At 38.7% G+C, this 17,541-nt stretch overlaps 1 protein-coding gene across 1 annotated transcript; it reads left to right on the top strand.

Moving 5' to 3' along the window:
• Positions 1-1,189: 1,189 nt before the first annotated feature.
• Positions 1,190-17,507, top strand: mov10a (Mov10 RISC complex RNA helicase a). The gene is made up of 22 exons (XM_034205693.1): positions 1,190-1,805; positions 1,889-1,994; positions 2,555-2,763; positions 4,652-4,893; positions 5,002-5,248; positions 5,795-5,920; positions 6,029-6,191; positions 8,359-8,501; positions 8,609-8,779; positions 10,646-10,793; positions 11,712-11,873; positions 12,378-12,481; positions 12,610-12,707; positions 14,086-14,184; positions 14,338-14,446; positions 14,533-14,650; positions 15,200-15,391; positions 15,476-15,547; positions 16,129-16,254; positions 16,345-16,433; positions 16,722-16,840; positions 16,970-17,507. The coding sequence occupies exons 1-22, from the start codon at positions 1,684-1,686 to the stop codon at positions 17,032-17,034; spliced, it is 3,030 nt and encodes a 1,009-aa protein (XP_034061584.1). The 5' UTR covers positions 1,190-1,683; the 3' UTR covers positions 17,035-17,507.
• The last annotated feature ends 34 nt before the right edge of the window (positions 17,508-17,541 follow it).

Here is a 17,541-nt window from a genome sequence, read left to right as displayed (position 1 = left end):
CTTTGCATTATATAAAATAATGCAGCCTGTTTTCTTAACCCTTAGATGCACGAGTGACTGGACCCACACTCTTCCATAAGTGGGTCAAAAAGGACCCGTATTAGAATAATATGTGTTTTTATGCAATTTGTTTCATTTTGGTTAAGAAAACCACCTATATAATATTTAGTATTATATTTTGGTTCACAATAGAAATATTTTATATTTAATTTTTCACTATTTATAATTTTAGACATTTTATTTCCATTTTGAAAGAAAAACGAAATTTTATAGAAATTGCATGCCGGCCAATTTTGACCCACTTATGGAAGCTTGGGGTAGAAATACAAAAACTACAATTTCTTAAAATGTGGATTAAAAATTTGAATGGCATGATATCCAAAACATGTTTTTTGAGGAATAGCTGGAATATGAAATGATAAACAAATGTAATTACAAAGATACTCTAAGAAAACCATCTCACCGGGTCAAAAAAGACCCACTTATGCATTGTGATGTGAATTCGGTCCAATGACCTTCAAGTCCCTAATGCATTCATATATTTTGCAGATGTATAATGTTTGCCTAGTGTTGGAAATTCACCTGTTTGTTGTAAACCAAATTTCTCTGAGATTTGCTTATAATTAAGCATTCAAAGTATGCCACTGAATACTCCTTTCGGTACATTTCATTTGTCTTTGCTATACATTACACGTTTTTTAATGAACAGAATAAAACTCATGCAAGCCATTATTGAAACAATACATACCAAATATTTGGTGCTTGCTGATTTCCCTTGGTTTAGCAAACTCATGTGGTGTCAAATCATTTTTCTAAATAAAAAGTTAGCCTTTGCTCTAAATAGGTGTATGTGTGTGTTGAAAAATAATTGTAGTGCAGAATGCCACGTTTTCAAATATGTAGATGTACTGCTCTTTGGTATTATGTCATACAGTCTATGGTCATGACTATTTGCACATAATACATCTTTGGGTTTTGAATTGCCATACTAAAGGGCTATACTAATCAAATGCGAAATGACACATTGCATATCCTTTGGCTTGATATTTCAAAACGGTATTTCATCACTCACTCAACAGCTTAATCCATTAAATGTATAATGACTACAGCCAAAGTGTATTTTAGTATTGTGAAAACATTATATTATGTAATCGATGGGAACGCCCATTTCACATGACTCCGACGCGGCTGTGAGCCTAGGGAGTGTCATCAAAAACATGAGGATGTGTACTCCTCAAACAAGGTCGTAACGGAATTTTTTTAAATCATCTAGAACTTATGAGGCATATATAGGAGGTCGAGTTTACACTGAAGCTTTTCGTGTAGACTTTTTTCTTTTTTTAGTCGCTCTGGTGTCTTCGTGTTTTCTCTGTAAGACAATTGCAGACGCGCTCTTCCGGTTTCCGTTCCGGAGACCGTTCACCAGCTTGAATTTTGCGGTAAACTGCGCTAAGTATTTGATAAATGTATCATTTTATCGCCATTTAACCCAAAAAATGAACCAGAAATCGAGGCCCGGTTTAACTAATGTTTCCTTCAGACATGCGCAAAAGTGCCGCAAAGTGTAACATGTGGAAATGTTGTGGGCATTTCAACCAACAGCTACAGTGATACTTGGGTTGATAGTTGAACTTCCTCATTGTGATTCAGCTCTCAGACAGCAGCGGCCTGTAGCTCACCATCATGTCTCGTAAACAGTCGCTTAAATCCGGGCAGGACTTTATTGCATTTCTGGGAGACAGAATATCCAATAGTATCTCTAAAGAGGAACTTCGGGCAATCTACTACGCTGAATTTAAGGGCAGGTAAGCTGGAAAATCAGCATGTGTCACATGCAGTTGTTGGACTTGGCTGTTATGATACTCCTGTTGTGTTTGTATTGTCACAGGAAAGGATTTAAAGACCCCAGCTTTTCCTCTGTTGTCTACGCCCTAGTGAAGTCCAACAAAGCCTTCTTAAAACAGGAGAACATCTATTTAAATGTCAAACCTCAGGTAAGATGAGCCGTCATTTCACTAGTGCAAAGTGTCCCCACTCTAGCTACCAACTGCAGAATGTCCAGAGATGTAAAGTAGTACATTTTCTCAAATATTTTACTTAAGTACAATTTTGAGAGACATGTTATTAAAACTAGCTGCACCTTTACCAACTTTGCTAAACACATTGAGGCATCAATAATTATAATCAACAAATTCATATATTCTTAAATGGGCTACTTTGCATAATGGAGTACTTTTGTAATTTAAGTATTTTTTGACGATAATACTTTGTACTTTTACTTGAGTAACATTTTGATTGCATGACTTTTACTTGTAACTGAGTATTCCTTCACTCTGGTACTTCTACTTCTTTTTGTATTCTTTAGATCTGAGTACTTCTCCCACCTCTGAAAATGTCATTAGAAAATGATCTTATATGTTGGAGAGATGTTTATGCATTTTGCATGTCTTTTCCACGGGCAACATTGTCTTATAATCTGTGCATATGCTTTATTTATTTTTTAAATACAGAATTAAAATGAAGACGCAACCAATATTTTGAATCTCTGCTGTAGGTTCCAGTGCACTGTGACCAGTCGAGGAGGCCCCGGGTCCCTCAGTCGCCCCACACCCCTGGCTCTGGCTCCAAGAAGAAGACCGCAAAGACACTTTCACCCTCCTCTGCCCCCTCTGCCCCCTCTGCCCCCTCTACCCCGGTGACCCCGGTACTCACTCCAAAGAAAAAGCTGGCAGCGGAAATCCTGCGCAAGTTAAAGCTGAACAGGTATGTGCCTTATCACCTACAGTATAACGTTGTCATTATACTGTAGGTGCAAGGTGTAAGCCTCCGTGCTTACCCCCAGTTTTTACATGTGCATCCATTAAGTTACTTTTCAAAATAAAACTCTTCACATGAGATCACATCCAGCTTAACCCATGCATTAATAGATTCAGTTGAGGTCATCATTAGGAGATAACAGGGTGTTGAGCATTACTAATGTTTATTTTATTATCTTTGCTTTGCCATTTTCTTAATGTCTTTCATTTTTGTAAAGCACTTTGAATTGCCTTGTGTTGAAAGGTGCTATATAAATAAACTTGCCTTGCTAAATTAAGAAAGTAACTGGAGCAGCAGAGGGATTGAGAGTCCATGATAGGTGTGGAAGGGGCTCTTACATTATGCATGTGGCTTTGTCAAGGTCAAGGTTCAACTCTATTGTCATTAGGAATGCACATCAGCATATATTCGGACTGTGGCTGCGAGGAAGTGCGGTCGCCTCTCAACCAGACATGTAGTATGTAAACACTTTGAGGGGTGGCAAAGACTAGATAAAGCGCTATACAAGTACAGTCCATTTACCATTTATATCAGTCTGAGTATGCTTATTTAATCACAATTGAAAAACGACTCCCATACAACAGCACCACATACCAACGACCACATACAAAAAAAGTGCTGTGTATAGCAGGTAAAGGAAGCAGGTATTTTCTGATTAGCAATGATGACAATGTAAAGCAGATTGCAAAATATGCTCTGCTAAATTCTCAAGTTGAGGGGTTAAAAATAGCTAATCATTTCTAGAAGCATCTAAAGAACTATCACAATGCACGCACAGAATTAGTAGAAAATACTCAAATATAAAAAGAGCAGTATAATAGGGCAAAATATATAATCATAGCAGTAAAGGGATAACGGTTAACAAATGTATATTTAAAAGAAATATGTACATTTACACCAATTTGTGACAATTCCAGTCACTTTTTTACCGTAGAACTTGGTACAGGTACTTTGCCTTTTTAAGCTTCTTTAAGATGTACAGCCATTGCTTAGCCATCTTCATCAGAAGGGATATGTGCTTTCCCCTGACTCATCTGTTGTATCCTTGTTTTCACTGGTTGAAACTAGTTCTGCTTACCACCTTGTAGCATTTCATTATCACTTCAGGGCAGTTGCTCCTTGTCCTTTCCCACAAGGAGTCACAAGGTTGAGTTGTTCTCCTATATAATGTGTCACAACTTTTTCCGCAGTATCAGTCACTGCAGAATAACTCTGAGATATTGAACCCCTTTGCTTGGTTTTATTACTTTTTACCTTATTAACATATAAAGACATTTTGTTTGAAGGACTCATTTCAGATTTCAACCACAACGGTTAAATTGCCTATACGAGTGAATCTAAGAGTGAATAATTGTCTTTCCATATGTTTCATCCCTGTGATAGACTTTCTAGTGGTAGATTGTGGATTAAGGGTTAGGGCACCAAGCATGAACTGCTGTTTCCATCTTGCCTGTGACCTTTGTATCTTTTCGACCCCCTCTCTCCTTTTCCCTCATTTCCTGTCGTTCTAAAAAGCTAGGCAGATTATCATCCAAAAATGTAATAAAACTCTTGAAACCCCCAAGAGAAATAATGGAATTCAAACACAATTCTCCACCCAATGTTAACACAATTTCAATGAAACTCAATTAAATGTTTTTACTGTCTGGCAAGTTTGCATTCATCTCATATTTGACAGTTAATGGAGACGAAAAACAAGGGGAGATAAAGAGTTTTGACCTAGATCCATGACCAGAATCGAATGGGAAAAGTTTGACTCAATTCTTTACACTTTTTTATGGTTATAAGTTTTACAGATGTGCACCCTGACCAGGTCTTTCTCTCTGTCTCACAGGAAAAAGATGACAGCTGACAAGGGCGGCATTCAAATCACCTCAGACCCTGCTGAGACCGGCGGAAAGGTCCAGTTCACTGTGGAGCGTCTGAAGGAGTTGTTCCTCATCAGGTTTCACATCGCAAACAAGGGCACACACTGTGTCAACTTCACCTTCTACACTGCCCTGCACAATATGCACTGTTTCACTTTGGAGGACGAGAGGAGGGTGACCAGAGCTTGTCCCCTCTTCCTCTCTCCAGGTGACACTTCTAACACTCCTCCTCCTCTCTGTTGTCATTAACAAAAAACACACTGAGGTGGAGGTCAGTGATGCTCACAGCTCCTACTCTGCTTCCTTTCTTTCACAGGAGAAAGCTATGAGGTTTTGGCTCGTTACACGCTGAAACACTATGGATTTTTCCCCACCACGATGTACTTTGAGTTCTGCGCAGATCTGCCGGGAGCCGTGCCCTTCTGCATCGTGAGGGATATGGAAGCTGCAGCCAGGACCCCGCTGGCTGCGGAGCTGGGACCCGTGTCTCCTTACAAACCATACAAGGGGGTCTCATACAGGCGTGGGGGCAGAATGATAGTGGAGGGAGTTCCACCTGAGAGGTACGTTATTACAAACTGATTGTAAACCAGTTCAAGTCTCAAAATAGAAATGGAGTTTTAAGGCTGGTTATTAAGGAGATAACTATAAATAAGGTACTGCAGATTTTCCATATTGTGGGTTTTTTGTGGGTCCAGAGGAAGCAGAAAGTCTTAGAACTGACCATTGTCTGATCTACAATGTTTATGGATTTCAATTAATTATATTAAAGTCAGAATTAAATGGGAATAAACACATTTGCCCATACATTCTGGATTATCAACGTCAACATTTTAAAGATCTTATTTAAATGCTGGCCCCTATGATTTGAAACTTAAAATAATGTAGACTAGAGTGTAACTGATAGAACCAGCAGATGGTTTTACAAATTTAAAATGGAATGAGTACAGATTTATTTTCACCAGCAGCAAGAAATCCGATATTACAGATTACGGTACACATATTTGATTTGGAAGCTCCTTGTAATTGCAACAGATGGACCCAGAATAGTCCCAGAAACTGTTTTTTATTCATTTATAATGTGTGTGTTTGTGTTGTGTTCTCTGCAGGTCCGGGGTCCAGCCTTTACAGTCAACATTGAAATTAGGAAACTTTAACAACCCCAAATACCTAAAGGGACTGAGGCTGGAAGACTCTGAGTCTCCATCAACCAAGCAACACCTGTCATTAGTGAAGTGAGAGCATGACCTAATTACCTAAAGCTTCCCCAACCCTGTATTTTCTGATCTGAACTCCCTCATGATCACAATGTGTGTCTGTGTGCGTGTTTGCTGTATATCCAGGAGTCTCCTTGACGCTCCCTTAAAGATGAAGAGCTACGCTCATCGATTTCACCTCCTGCTACACCTGGAAGAGGTACAGATGGAGAGGGACATCCAGAACTATGACCTCCACAATCAAACCATGACCCCTGACCAATTAAACAAGAAACTGCTTACACTCAGGGTAAGGAATCCTCACAGTACACTTTTTAAAAAGCAGCAATAACAAGTCTAATTATTATGAGTCTAAAATATTTTCATGATCTAAAGCAGTGGTTCCCAACCTGGGATGATTTGAGGCCAAATATCATATTTCCACTTTTTTTTTCAATTTTTTTTACATATAATTGTAACGCAATACATGATTGTCACTATAAGCCATGTCTCTACATTACAATAAAATATAAAAAATAATTGATTAATTAATTTGAATACAAATTCAAGTTAGTAGCTATTATAGGCATAAAAACACAGACATTTATAATTTTTTCTTTGTTAGAAAGGTTTCTTCTGCGTGTAAAGTGTCCAAACCAGGCTTGTCTGGATAAGCGCAATTTTAAAACATAGTCATTGTCCATGCCGGTTTCAGTTGGATTATTTGTCAGTTGCTCCGATCAGATCGGTCTCCTCCATCTCCGCAACTTCCAATAAGAGTCATTTGGGGGGGCTCTTGGGAAAAAAGGTTGGGAACCCCTGATCTAAAGGATGCCAAGTAGTCTTTATGCTTTCTTTGTGTGATTTTCTATTATTTTAATGTTGTTGTCCTCTGAATGCTTGCTCATCTAATGTAAGTTTAGTTTAAGAAATACTTAAGCTCATATTTTATTTGAGAAAATGTTTGTTTGCGTGACATATTACATAGACGGAGGCGTGTGGAGCAGTGGAATAGAGCGTTGGTGTTCGGATCAAGGGAGCACAGGTTCAAACCCCACTGCAGTCAGCATGTCGTTGTGTCCCTGGGAAAGACACCTCACCCCAAATTGCTCCTGTGGGGATTGTCCACAGTATTGAGTATGTAAGTCCCTTTGGATAAAAGCGTCTAACAAGTGACATGTAATAGATGGTGAATATTATTAGTAATAATTCCTCCATGTTTGTATGGTTTTGTAGTGATATAGGGGGACTGTGCTTAGCAGGGACGTGCACAGGTACGGGCTAATGTTGCCCGGGCAACGGCCGTTTGGCCTTTTTGGCTGACCTGCCCCTCTGGAGAGAGCGAGAGTTTGTTTTTCTTTTTTCTGTTGTGGCCGAATCAACATGATGAGCCCACAATTAGTATTGTAGCGTCTCGCTGCGGGAAACACACTTTGTCAGCGCTGTTATCTGCCAGTGCGTTAAAGACCACCTCAGTGTCGGATTTTGGAAACTTGATTTTGAGTTGTCTCATGGCAGTTAGGGTATAAGGGACAAACCAGGGGACTTTACTTCCTCTTGATACCGTCAGTTATTTACAAAAAAACACCTAAATAAATATGTAATTAGATAACTTACCGTTACAACGCCCATAAAGAATGTTAAGAATAAGAATAATGCGTATTGAACTGGTTTCATTAATTGATGAGTTGAGTTAGAGGCCCTATTTAATCAGTATGTCTGGACTGCACAGCAGTTACAATGGTCTGGCAAACTACATTAGAACAGAATTGTCCCCATTTTGTCTTTAATAGTTACTAACATTAGATATTTTAATGAGATATGGACCGCAAAACAAAAAATGTCCCTGGTCACCTTAGCTTATTTTGTTATGAGATGATAATGTGAATTACTCTTCAAATTAGTTAATGTAAAAATCGTTTGGTTTCTTTTAGATCAAAAACAAGTTACAATTTTCAAAAGGCCCTTTTTCCAGTTTAGAGCAATAGCCCCATCAAATGTCTGTGCACGTCCTTGGTGCTTAGGTTATGTGTCTGTTTGCAGTCTGTGCTGGATTTTAATAATTCGTTCTGAAACACAGTGTGGCCAAACATTATTTATTTCTTCAACAATAGTGTGCTATTAAGATTTCAGGAAGTCTACAGGTTTGGATCACAACACGTTTTTGAACGTTTTTTGTCATTTACTATAAGAATCAAGCATCATGTCTGCAGTGGAATGGGCGAGATGCAATTAGGATGGACATCACCTGCCATGATTTAATTTAGTTTAAATAAACCCTCGTTTAAGTTGAACCTGCCTTTTGGGAGTACATTGGGTCTTCACAGAAACTTGTAAATAATTCGAAACGGATCAGAACTGAAAGACTTGCAGACAATGTGGCCTGGGAACTTGGAGCATTGTAAAAAAGGCCATTACATTCAGTGTTTGAAATGAATAAAACATGCATGATGGCCAACGCTGATATTATTCAACAGGTTCCTGGTGTTGCTGAGAATCGGCCATCTGTACTACGAGGAGACTGTCTGAAGGTGACCAAATGTGGAAACGATGACACCATGTACAATGGATACGTTCACAGAGTGGAGCTGGATAGTGTGAAGCTGGGCTTCAATAAGAGGTGAGGGTGGCACTACAGATACATGTCCGTTTAAAACATAGTGAATGTCTATGAAAATGAATAAAGCATCTAACTCAAAAACTTCTCCCACTTTCCACCTGCTTCAGATTGTTGCAGATGTTTATCCCCAACATGAAGTTCGACGTGGAATTCACCGTCAACCGGTTCTCCTTGAGGCTGCAGCACCGTGCCGTGGACTTGGCAGTAAAGCATAGGCTGGAAGAGGTGCTGTTCCCGTCTGGTGCAGCAGTGGCTACTCTCCCTATGCCTAAACTCAGGTGTGAGGCCTACACACACAAAGTTAATGCTTATAGATCACTAGTTGATAAGTAAGGGATAATGTGCAACGAGGCGGTCATGCTGATCAAGATCAGTCGGGCTCCTGATCTGCCTGTCGGCTGTTCTTTTCCCCATAATTGATTGATTGATACATTTTATTTCGAACAAGTCAAATAAATAATTACAAAAAACAAAGAAATGTTGCAGTGCATAGTCATGTAAGAGAAAACAAAACAAAGTGACATTTACAACTACAACAGCATTAGCAACATAAACAGTCTAGTAATCTAGTGTTCGACATGGCCGAACACCCGCTTATTACATGGCCACATTCTCAACAAAGTAACAACATGACTCCCAATATTAATTGAAATGCTTTTATAGATTTAGAAAATATTTGTATTGATTTAAAAAATAGTATTATTGATTTAAAAAATAGTTTTATTGATTTAAAATGACATGCATCCGCTAAGAAAAATAGTGCGTTATTACCGTTTGAACTACGTAGCAACGGCAGGAAGGCGGAGCTTTTTGATTACGGATTTGAAAACATCGTTGCTTGCTTTAAAAGTAGCACAATTCATGATGTTAAACCTTGGAAAGTATCTAGATATCCCTGCCCTAATTCCAAAGGAACTGCACACTGAATATGTTTGCCCTTTGATGTCTATGTCTGGACCGTTGCGTAAAAAGGACCGCAGCTCCGCGTTGCCCCGCTACTTCTCCGCTACTTCTCCGCTGTTTTCTTGTCCCTCTTGTCTTTTTCTTTTCTTCGCTGGGGACTCATCAGCCACTAACCATTCATCCAAATTACTGTGCTCTCCAAATATATTAAAATGAATATTAAAATCCTCCATGTTGCTGTCAGACGGGAGACAACGGAAAACTAAAGACAAGCAAACAGTTTGAAATGCAAACTGCATGCAGTTTGCTTTTCTTTCTGCAGATGTGAGCGTCCTTAACAACGGTCAATAAGTCCTTGACAGCGGTCTGTACTACTGGATTAACAACTTGTCACGTGTTCTGAATTGACCAATCAGAATTGAGTATTCAACTAAGCCATGTAATAAGATAAGATAAGATAAACCTTTACTAACCCCCAGAGGGAAATTCAGGTGTTGGATCAGCAACAGCAATAAGAGCGAAACACAGGACAGGAAAAAAGTAAGAGTTCAAAAGGGAGTAGCTGACTCTACAATACATTACATGTCACTTGTTAAACGCTTTTATCCAAAGCGACTTACTTACTCAATACTGTGGACAATCCCCACAGGAGCAATTTGGGGTGAAGTGCCTTGCCCAGGGACACAACGACATGCTGACTGCAGTGGGGTTTGAACCTGTGACCCCCTGATCTGAATACCAACGCACTACCCACTGCGCCACACGCCTACATGTATTCAGGAATGAATTAAGATAATCTATGATAATGAATAAATATATTTACATGGCTTTGTTTGAGCCCAAAGGAGGTAGATTCAATATCATGTATGTACCATAGACTGTATGGTACAGATACATAGACCTAAGCACCTTAAAGTGCAGTATCTCATGTTCTTATAGAAGCTTAAACTGTCTGCTTTTGGTGATAAGAGTGCATGAATTCCAAATGATGAGTGAGTGCTCAGCAGCCTTCACCTCAGCTTTCTCTGGGCACTAATTCACTCTATCGCACCAACAGGCTGTTATTTGGTTTAATGCTGTGAACTTGCCTGGATTAGATATGGGTCATATACTGTATGGAGGATAATGTTTGTGACAAAGTTCACATCCGGTTCTGTAACGACCGTGTATCGTCTGATATTTCGTCTACATTTATATATATATTTTTTTTTTTTATTCAACATTCTCACATGACTCTCCAGTATGTTCAACCGTCAGCTGGAGAACAACCCGGAGCAACATGCTGCTGTCCAGCGCATTGTGGCCGGGTCGTCAAAGCCCGCCCCTCATCTTGTGTTTGGGCCCCCTGGAACTGGAAAGACAATCACTCTGGTTGAAGCTATGCATCAGGTATGTGTTGTTGAAAGTGTGACATAACTAGACTGATTAAACCCTCAAAACTGAATCAGCCTCTCACTAAATCCAATGGTGGGATAGTTTTGACTGATTCATGGACAAAAAGAGATGACATACTGTTGGAAGTGTTGGATATTTTGATGGTCAATCTTTCTTATTTTGTAATAAACCTAACAAATGATCAAGAAATTAAGATCAATCAGTTATAAAAAAAATGGTTAGTGGCAGGTCTTATACAAACACAGTATCATGATACAGATTTCTGTGATTTTCTGAGCTCCTCTTATTTGTTTAAAGAGGGTCTTTTTGTTGAAAAATTGGTGACTATTTCCACCTGCCATCCCATTTTAACAACATAAGAATCAGAAATGTGTGAACAGTTCTTGGGCTGCCTAGGAGACACCATTGAGTGACACCAACTTTTCTTACATTTATGAATACGCATGCAGAAGTTGCATACTTAATCATAAACATATCATTTTGCAGAGGAAAAGTTTGACAGTTTGACTATGACTGGTCAAATTAAATAATGCATCTAGTTTCATTGTTGATTGAAGTGCTGAATCTAACGATGATTTCCAATATTTATTAGTCTGCTTCAATATTTTATAGAATACATTTTTGGTTTTCTAAAATGCAAGAAAACTGAGAAAAATGAAAGTCTGAAGTGACTTCTATAAATGTCTTGTTTTGTTCGTTGAAAACCCAAAGATATTCAGTTGAAAAAGAGAAAAGCAAGAACTCCAACCAATTAATTTAGAAAAAAATCGACTAATTGTTGCAGCTCCAGTTGCTTCAACGACATTCAATGTGCTACTTAATCTGACACTGTTGTTGTTGTTTTTTATTATCAGCAAAGCATAAAAATAACTTAATTCAAAGAGATGAATTAGACTTTTCTTACGTCGACAGGTCAGCAAGGCAGACCCATTATCCAGAATCCTGGCCTGTGCCCCTTCAAACAGCGCAGGGGACCTCCTCTGTGAGAGACTGATGGTCCACATGGACCCTCATCGCATCTACCGCATGTACGCCAGCAGCCGAAACCCCAGAACTGTCCCCGCCGACCTGCTGGTGAGCATCAGCTGGCATTTTATCATCCACAAGATAATCTGGTTACTGGCCATGAATCAGCTCTTATTGGGGATAACATCTCTACCAGCAGGTTTGAGCTTCGGATAGCCTGTGATTCAGCACTCTCATTTGTTACCATACTATGTGTATGTAGGGCCCATTAATATTTTTAGGTTTGAAAATGTAAACGGAGATTGAAATATGTTCACATAGCACAGTGATTCTTTATTGCAGTAGCTACATCCAGATGTTGGTAATATTAGTAACCAAAGTTAAGAACATATTATTTTCTGCATATAGTCAAAAGCATTGTTGTAAAAGTGTTGCCTTGTTACCCTCTTGTGTAGATCAATAATAAAAAAAATAGAAGAGTCTGAAATTAACAGGTATCATTCATTCCTCTGCTTTTCATTTAAGGATGGTTGGATGGAAAATGGTTAGATGTTAAACTTTAAATAACCATTCATTTTTCTTACACGTCCTCTTGTCTACATTTTCTTCAAGAAATATTGTAACTGGGACAAGAGAGAAGATAAGTTTGTGTTTCCAGAGAAAAAAACTCTGATGAAATACACGATCATTGTTACGACTCTGGTCACAGCTGGCAGGTAGGTTGCTTTTCAAATTCAGTCATTATTCAATGTCGGACTCAATGGCATCATTCTTTAATGTTACACACTTTAAGCCACTTGCTTATTGCTAGTTTAACATTTCTGTTGTGTGTTTCTGTCTTGAGACTGGTGTCTGGAGAATTACCTGTGGACCATTTTACCCACATCTTTTTGGATGAAGGAGGCCAGGCAGTGGAGCCGGAGTGCGTCGTTGCCATCGCAGGTAAATGTTGAGGATCTGAAGTATAAGATAAGATGTTCTTTATTAATCCCAATTTGGGAAAACTATTTTGTTGCAGCAGCATAAAACAAAACAAGGCATTGCACATAATAACAAATTAAAAGAGTAAAATAAACAATTCTAAAATTGAAACATCTTAAAATAGAAATAAACCAGCATTAGAGAGTAAGACAAATATACAGATGACCGTGAAGATAACAAATCTATAAACTGACAAATAAAAACACTATTGAAGGGCCAATTTTCTGTTAACACAATAAACACAATATAAGCAGGATATTATTTCCAGCAAGTGTGCATGGAATGGAATATTCAATTAAATATAAATATAAAATGTACAGTGTGAATGTTATATGAGTATGAGTATATTATAACAAGAATTTGGTTTTGGCGAAACACTATTTTTGAAGTCTTACACTAACTATTTTATTTGTATTGTTTTGGTGAGGTTAGAAGAAATGGATGTCAACATGTCTGTCACACTGTAAAGAAAACAGAGTATGCTTCCTTGGAATAATGTCTCATCATTGAAGAGAGAAGTGGAAGAGACACTAAACAGATTTCTCCTCAGTCATCGTACAGAACTTGATCCAGATTTCCCTCCCTCTCTTAATGACTGCCAACAACAGGCGATTGCTGCAGTTCATCAGTCCAGAGACAGGAATAGGAAAGTAAGGAATGTAGAGGACAGATTTTCTTTGTAGCTCTGCATCTACCGGCCAGGTTTCTGTAAATATATAGAGTGTGTGCATTGATTGGTGAATTAATATAAATGTAAACATTGTGAAATGCTCTACCCAGAAGTCTGGAATACTCCACACAGCTCAAGAGTATATATGTGATGGAAACTTCTGAAGCAATGGAGATGAGACTCAGAGAGACATGCGGAGAGCAGGAACTTTGATGGCAAACACTGACGGTTTATTTGGAGCTTCGGCCGGAGAATTCACAAGACATGTGCTGTGCCACGAGTTGACACAACGGATGCCAAACCAATTCTGAAGGTCTCGACCCCAGACCCATGTATTTAGCTGGTTCTGGGAGAATAATCAACATTGTGCATACCAAGATAAAGCACTATAACACCTCTATCAGCTGACGCCAACTGGCAGGAATAGGGAGACAAAACACTGAGAGCACAGCAGCCCAAGGTTGCAGGTGCTCATTGTACAAACTGATAAACTGGGTCAAAGTTATGGGCCTAGGAAAATATTTCCCCAACAGTTTATAGATGTACATTTTAAAGATGTATCCACATGTTGCACTGTTTTATTAAATGAATGATTAAAGGTCAGTGTAAGTTTGTAGAAGCATCACCAGTAGTGAAAGGGATTCATTTAGTAACTGTCTGATCTCTCAGGTCTGCTCGATGCAGAGAAGGGTCAGCTGGTGCTGGCTGGAGATCCAAAGCAGCTGGGACCAATCCTCCGATCTAAAATGGCAGTGCAGCATGGACTCGGTGAGACGAGGGGGATTACATTACATTATTTTGTCTTGATGTATTCTTTTAGCACACTACAATAGTAGATCATGCCATGTTTTTACTGCTAAAAGTGTAAGAATACACGATTCAAGGATATAAATGTAATGCTGTACCGTTAATATTCTCCAGGGCTTTCCCTGCTGGAGAGACTGATGAGACACAACACTTTGTATCAGAAGAGTACAGACTCTGGGCACTTTGACACCCGCTTTGTGACCAAACTGCTGCGAAACTACAGGTGTGTTTTTTTGTTTTTACCTCCATTTTGCTTTTATAGTTTTGATGAACGCTCTTCAGCTTTCTTGTTTTTCTTTCTTAACTCAGGTCGCATGCTGCCATTCTGAAAGTCCCCAATGAGCTCTTCTATGAGAATGAACTGCAGGTGTTCGCTGACCAGTGGGAGCGCGACATCTACTGCAAATGGGAACACCTTCCCAAAACGGTGGGGCAGCAAAAGCCTTTTTCTTTATTCTCGGACAATTTTAATACCAATATGATCTCACAGTGAAGCATTCTGAGGTTAGTTACAGTGTTTAGATTTAAAATGTCTGCCCATATTACTGACCAACTACAGTTTAGTTATACATACCTTAAAGGGAATCTCCACCATTCTATTTTTTTAAAGTCACCCAACTTCCTGAAAGTGCCATAATAATTGGTGTCCTTTTTAATTATAGTTAGACTCATGAGTCATTAACACTCATATAGTTTAAATATATATTATTTACATGGAACACAGAAACCAGCCGGAGACTGTCAGAGAAGAAAAGACAATGATCATTACAGCAAATGAGATGTTATTATGGAAAGACATTTGAAACATAATCTGAACTTTCATTAGAGTATAAGGGAAAAGCTCTGGATGCTTTATTTTCATATTATTATTTTAGTGTGGTCGAGGACATGGTGTAAACAAAGTACAAATATCTCCAAATAGCCTGTCAACCATGAGGATATTGTGGTAACTGACATCATGCTGTCATCACTACAGGGTTTCCCGGTGATCTTCCATGGAGTGATTGGGAAAGACGAGAGAGAGGCCAACAGTCCTTCTTTCTTCAACGTGACTGAGATTGAGGTTCTGATGTACTACCTCACCAAGCTGATAGAAACTCAAGGGAAGAAGGGTCTCCCCAAACTCTCTGCCAAAGACATTGGCATAATCGCCCCCTACAGGAAACAGGCGAGTCATTGTGCTGTACTTAAACTGTTTTCAGAGATGCTGTAAAACAGTTCAAGCTATTCATTGCTAACTTTTATCTTACAGGTTGAGAAAATCCAAAAGGCTGTGAAGTCGGTTTCGGCCCTGAAGCGATTGGGTGATCTCAAAGAGCTCAAGGTTAGTAATGCTGCAGTCAGGTCATCTTGTTTGGGGAAGGATGATTAAAAAAGGATGCTTATTTAATGTTTATTTTGCACAATACTAATATATAGATATGAAAAAAGTTTTGATCTGACGTGGATATGTTATCTTAGCACTCAGAAGGACAACAGAATATAACAATAGAAAGACAGTAAGACTTTTAAAGATTATATTTGTGTACAACAAGTTTAAGAGATAGAATACTTCTGACTAGTCAGTCTGGAGTCTGAAGACTGAGAGAATCTTACAGGATTGTATACTATGTATCGCACAAAGTAAACATTTAGATGTCATCCTTATGTAGCTGACCCTTAACCATTAGCACAATTGAGCAGGAAACACCCTTATAACAGGAAGACATGATGCAAAGGTATTCTATATGAATGAATGATTATATGTACTGTAAAGCTAATAAACTAATGATCAAATAATCAGTGAGGCCTACTTCTAAACATCTTTCTCCTTCAATGCACATGTGTTAATGTGTTATTGAATAAATGAGGATTGTGTTCATTTACAAATATGTTACAGTATATGTTTTCCTTCGTGGGTATCAGGTGGGGTCTGTGGAGGAGTTTCAGGGCCAGGAGAGGAAGATCATCATGGTGTCGACTGTCCGCAGCAGCATCAACTATCTCAAGATGGACAAAGACTTCAACATTGGATTCCTGGCAAATGAAAAGGTCTGTTCTCTTACTTCCTTCACAAATAATGGTAATAAAACAAGAATTATTTTGTATATCGTGCTTCTTTATATATGTATATATCTGCAGAGATTCAACGTGGCCCTGACCAGAGCCAGGTCCCTGCTGATAGTCGTGGGAAACCCTGTGATCCTCAACAAGGACCCCACCTGGGAGAAGTAAGGAGAAACAGGCCCAAGTAGCAATGTTGGAGTGCAGAAAGTTGTCTTAAAATTGTGTATTTTTTGCAGTTCCAGACACTGATTCAAGAGCCTTGACATTTAAATGTGACTGTAGTTTACACAATAACTTCACCACAAGGTCTGTTAAGTAGCTATTCTGGAGTTAAACATCGGATTTTGCTCAGTTTATTATTTTTCATCAAGTTTTACATTATTATTATTTTTCTTGGAGCAATTGAAGGACTTCTGTCCACGTTTGCTTACTTTGTAATTGTTCATGTGCAGGTTTATCAGCTACTGTGTGAAGGAGAAGGGATACACTGGATATCCCTTTGAAGACGCAGAAGGGGAGGATGACATTGTGTCCAGACTGGCATCCCTGAAAATCGATGTGGATTCTGACAGTGAGTACAGCTGTAACCTCAGCCTTATCAGCTGTACTAATTCCAGCTAATATCACTTCCATAAAGCATTAGGGAAATATTCTGCTTGTGAGAAAATGCAAATGTTGTGTCCTTCAATTGTTGTCGTAGATCCTGAAGAAGAGCTGAGCGCCCTCCAGCAGCATATGGACCCCGAGTGGAAAAACGAGCATTGAATTCTTCTTTAATACAATTGACAAGGAAAAAAGAACAACTTGCGGTGCAATCTAATTGCAAGTATCAGCATTTCCTTTTTCCTTTCGATGAGCTTTAATCATAACATTGACATCTATTTAGAATATATTCTGCTTATGTACTTTTCTAAGAGCAGTTTGCATATTTTGGTGCAAAGAAGCAATGCTGTTTTTTGATGATAATTCCACAGTAAAACCTTTTCAGTGGCTTGAATAACGCTGCCATTTAACAGAGTGTGCTTAGTGGGACCATGGCCGCACAAAAGTAATTCATTTTCTGACTAAGAAAAAAAGAGCACACTGAAATATGTCTCAGGAATTCGTCACTGTATGTCTTACCGCTGTTTTACACTTAACATGTTAGTGTCCTTTCATTTAATCTGTTTCTTTCTGATCGTAGTTATACCCTGAATAAATAAACTGTCATTTCTGAATGATAGTGTTGTAGACTGTCATTTCATAATGTTTTATTAATCCTCTCCTTTCATT

This window comes from Gymnodraco acuticeps, unplaced genomic scaffold (assembly GCF_902827175.1).
Source record: "Gymnodraco acuticeps unplaced genomic scaffold, fGymAcu1.1, whole genome shotgun sequence".
In the NCBI taxonomy this organism is placed as follows: Eukaryota; Metazoa; Chordata; class Actinopteri; order Perciformes; family Bathydraconidae; genus Gymnodraco; species Gymnodraco acuticeps.
The sequence above is the reverse complement of the archived record's forward strand: the minus strand, read 5'-3'. Positions and strand labels throughout refer to the sequence as shown.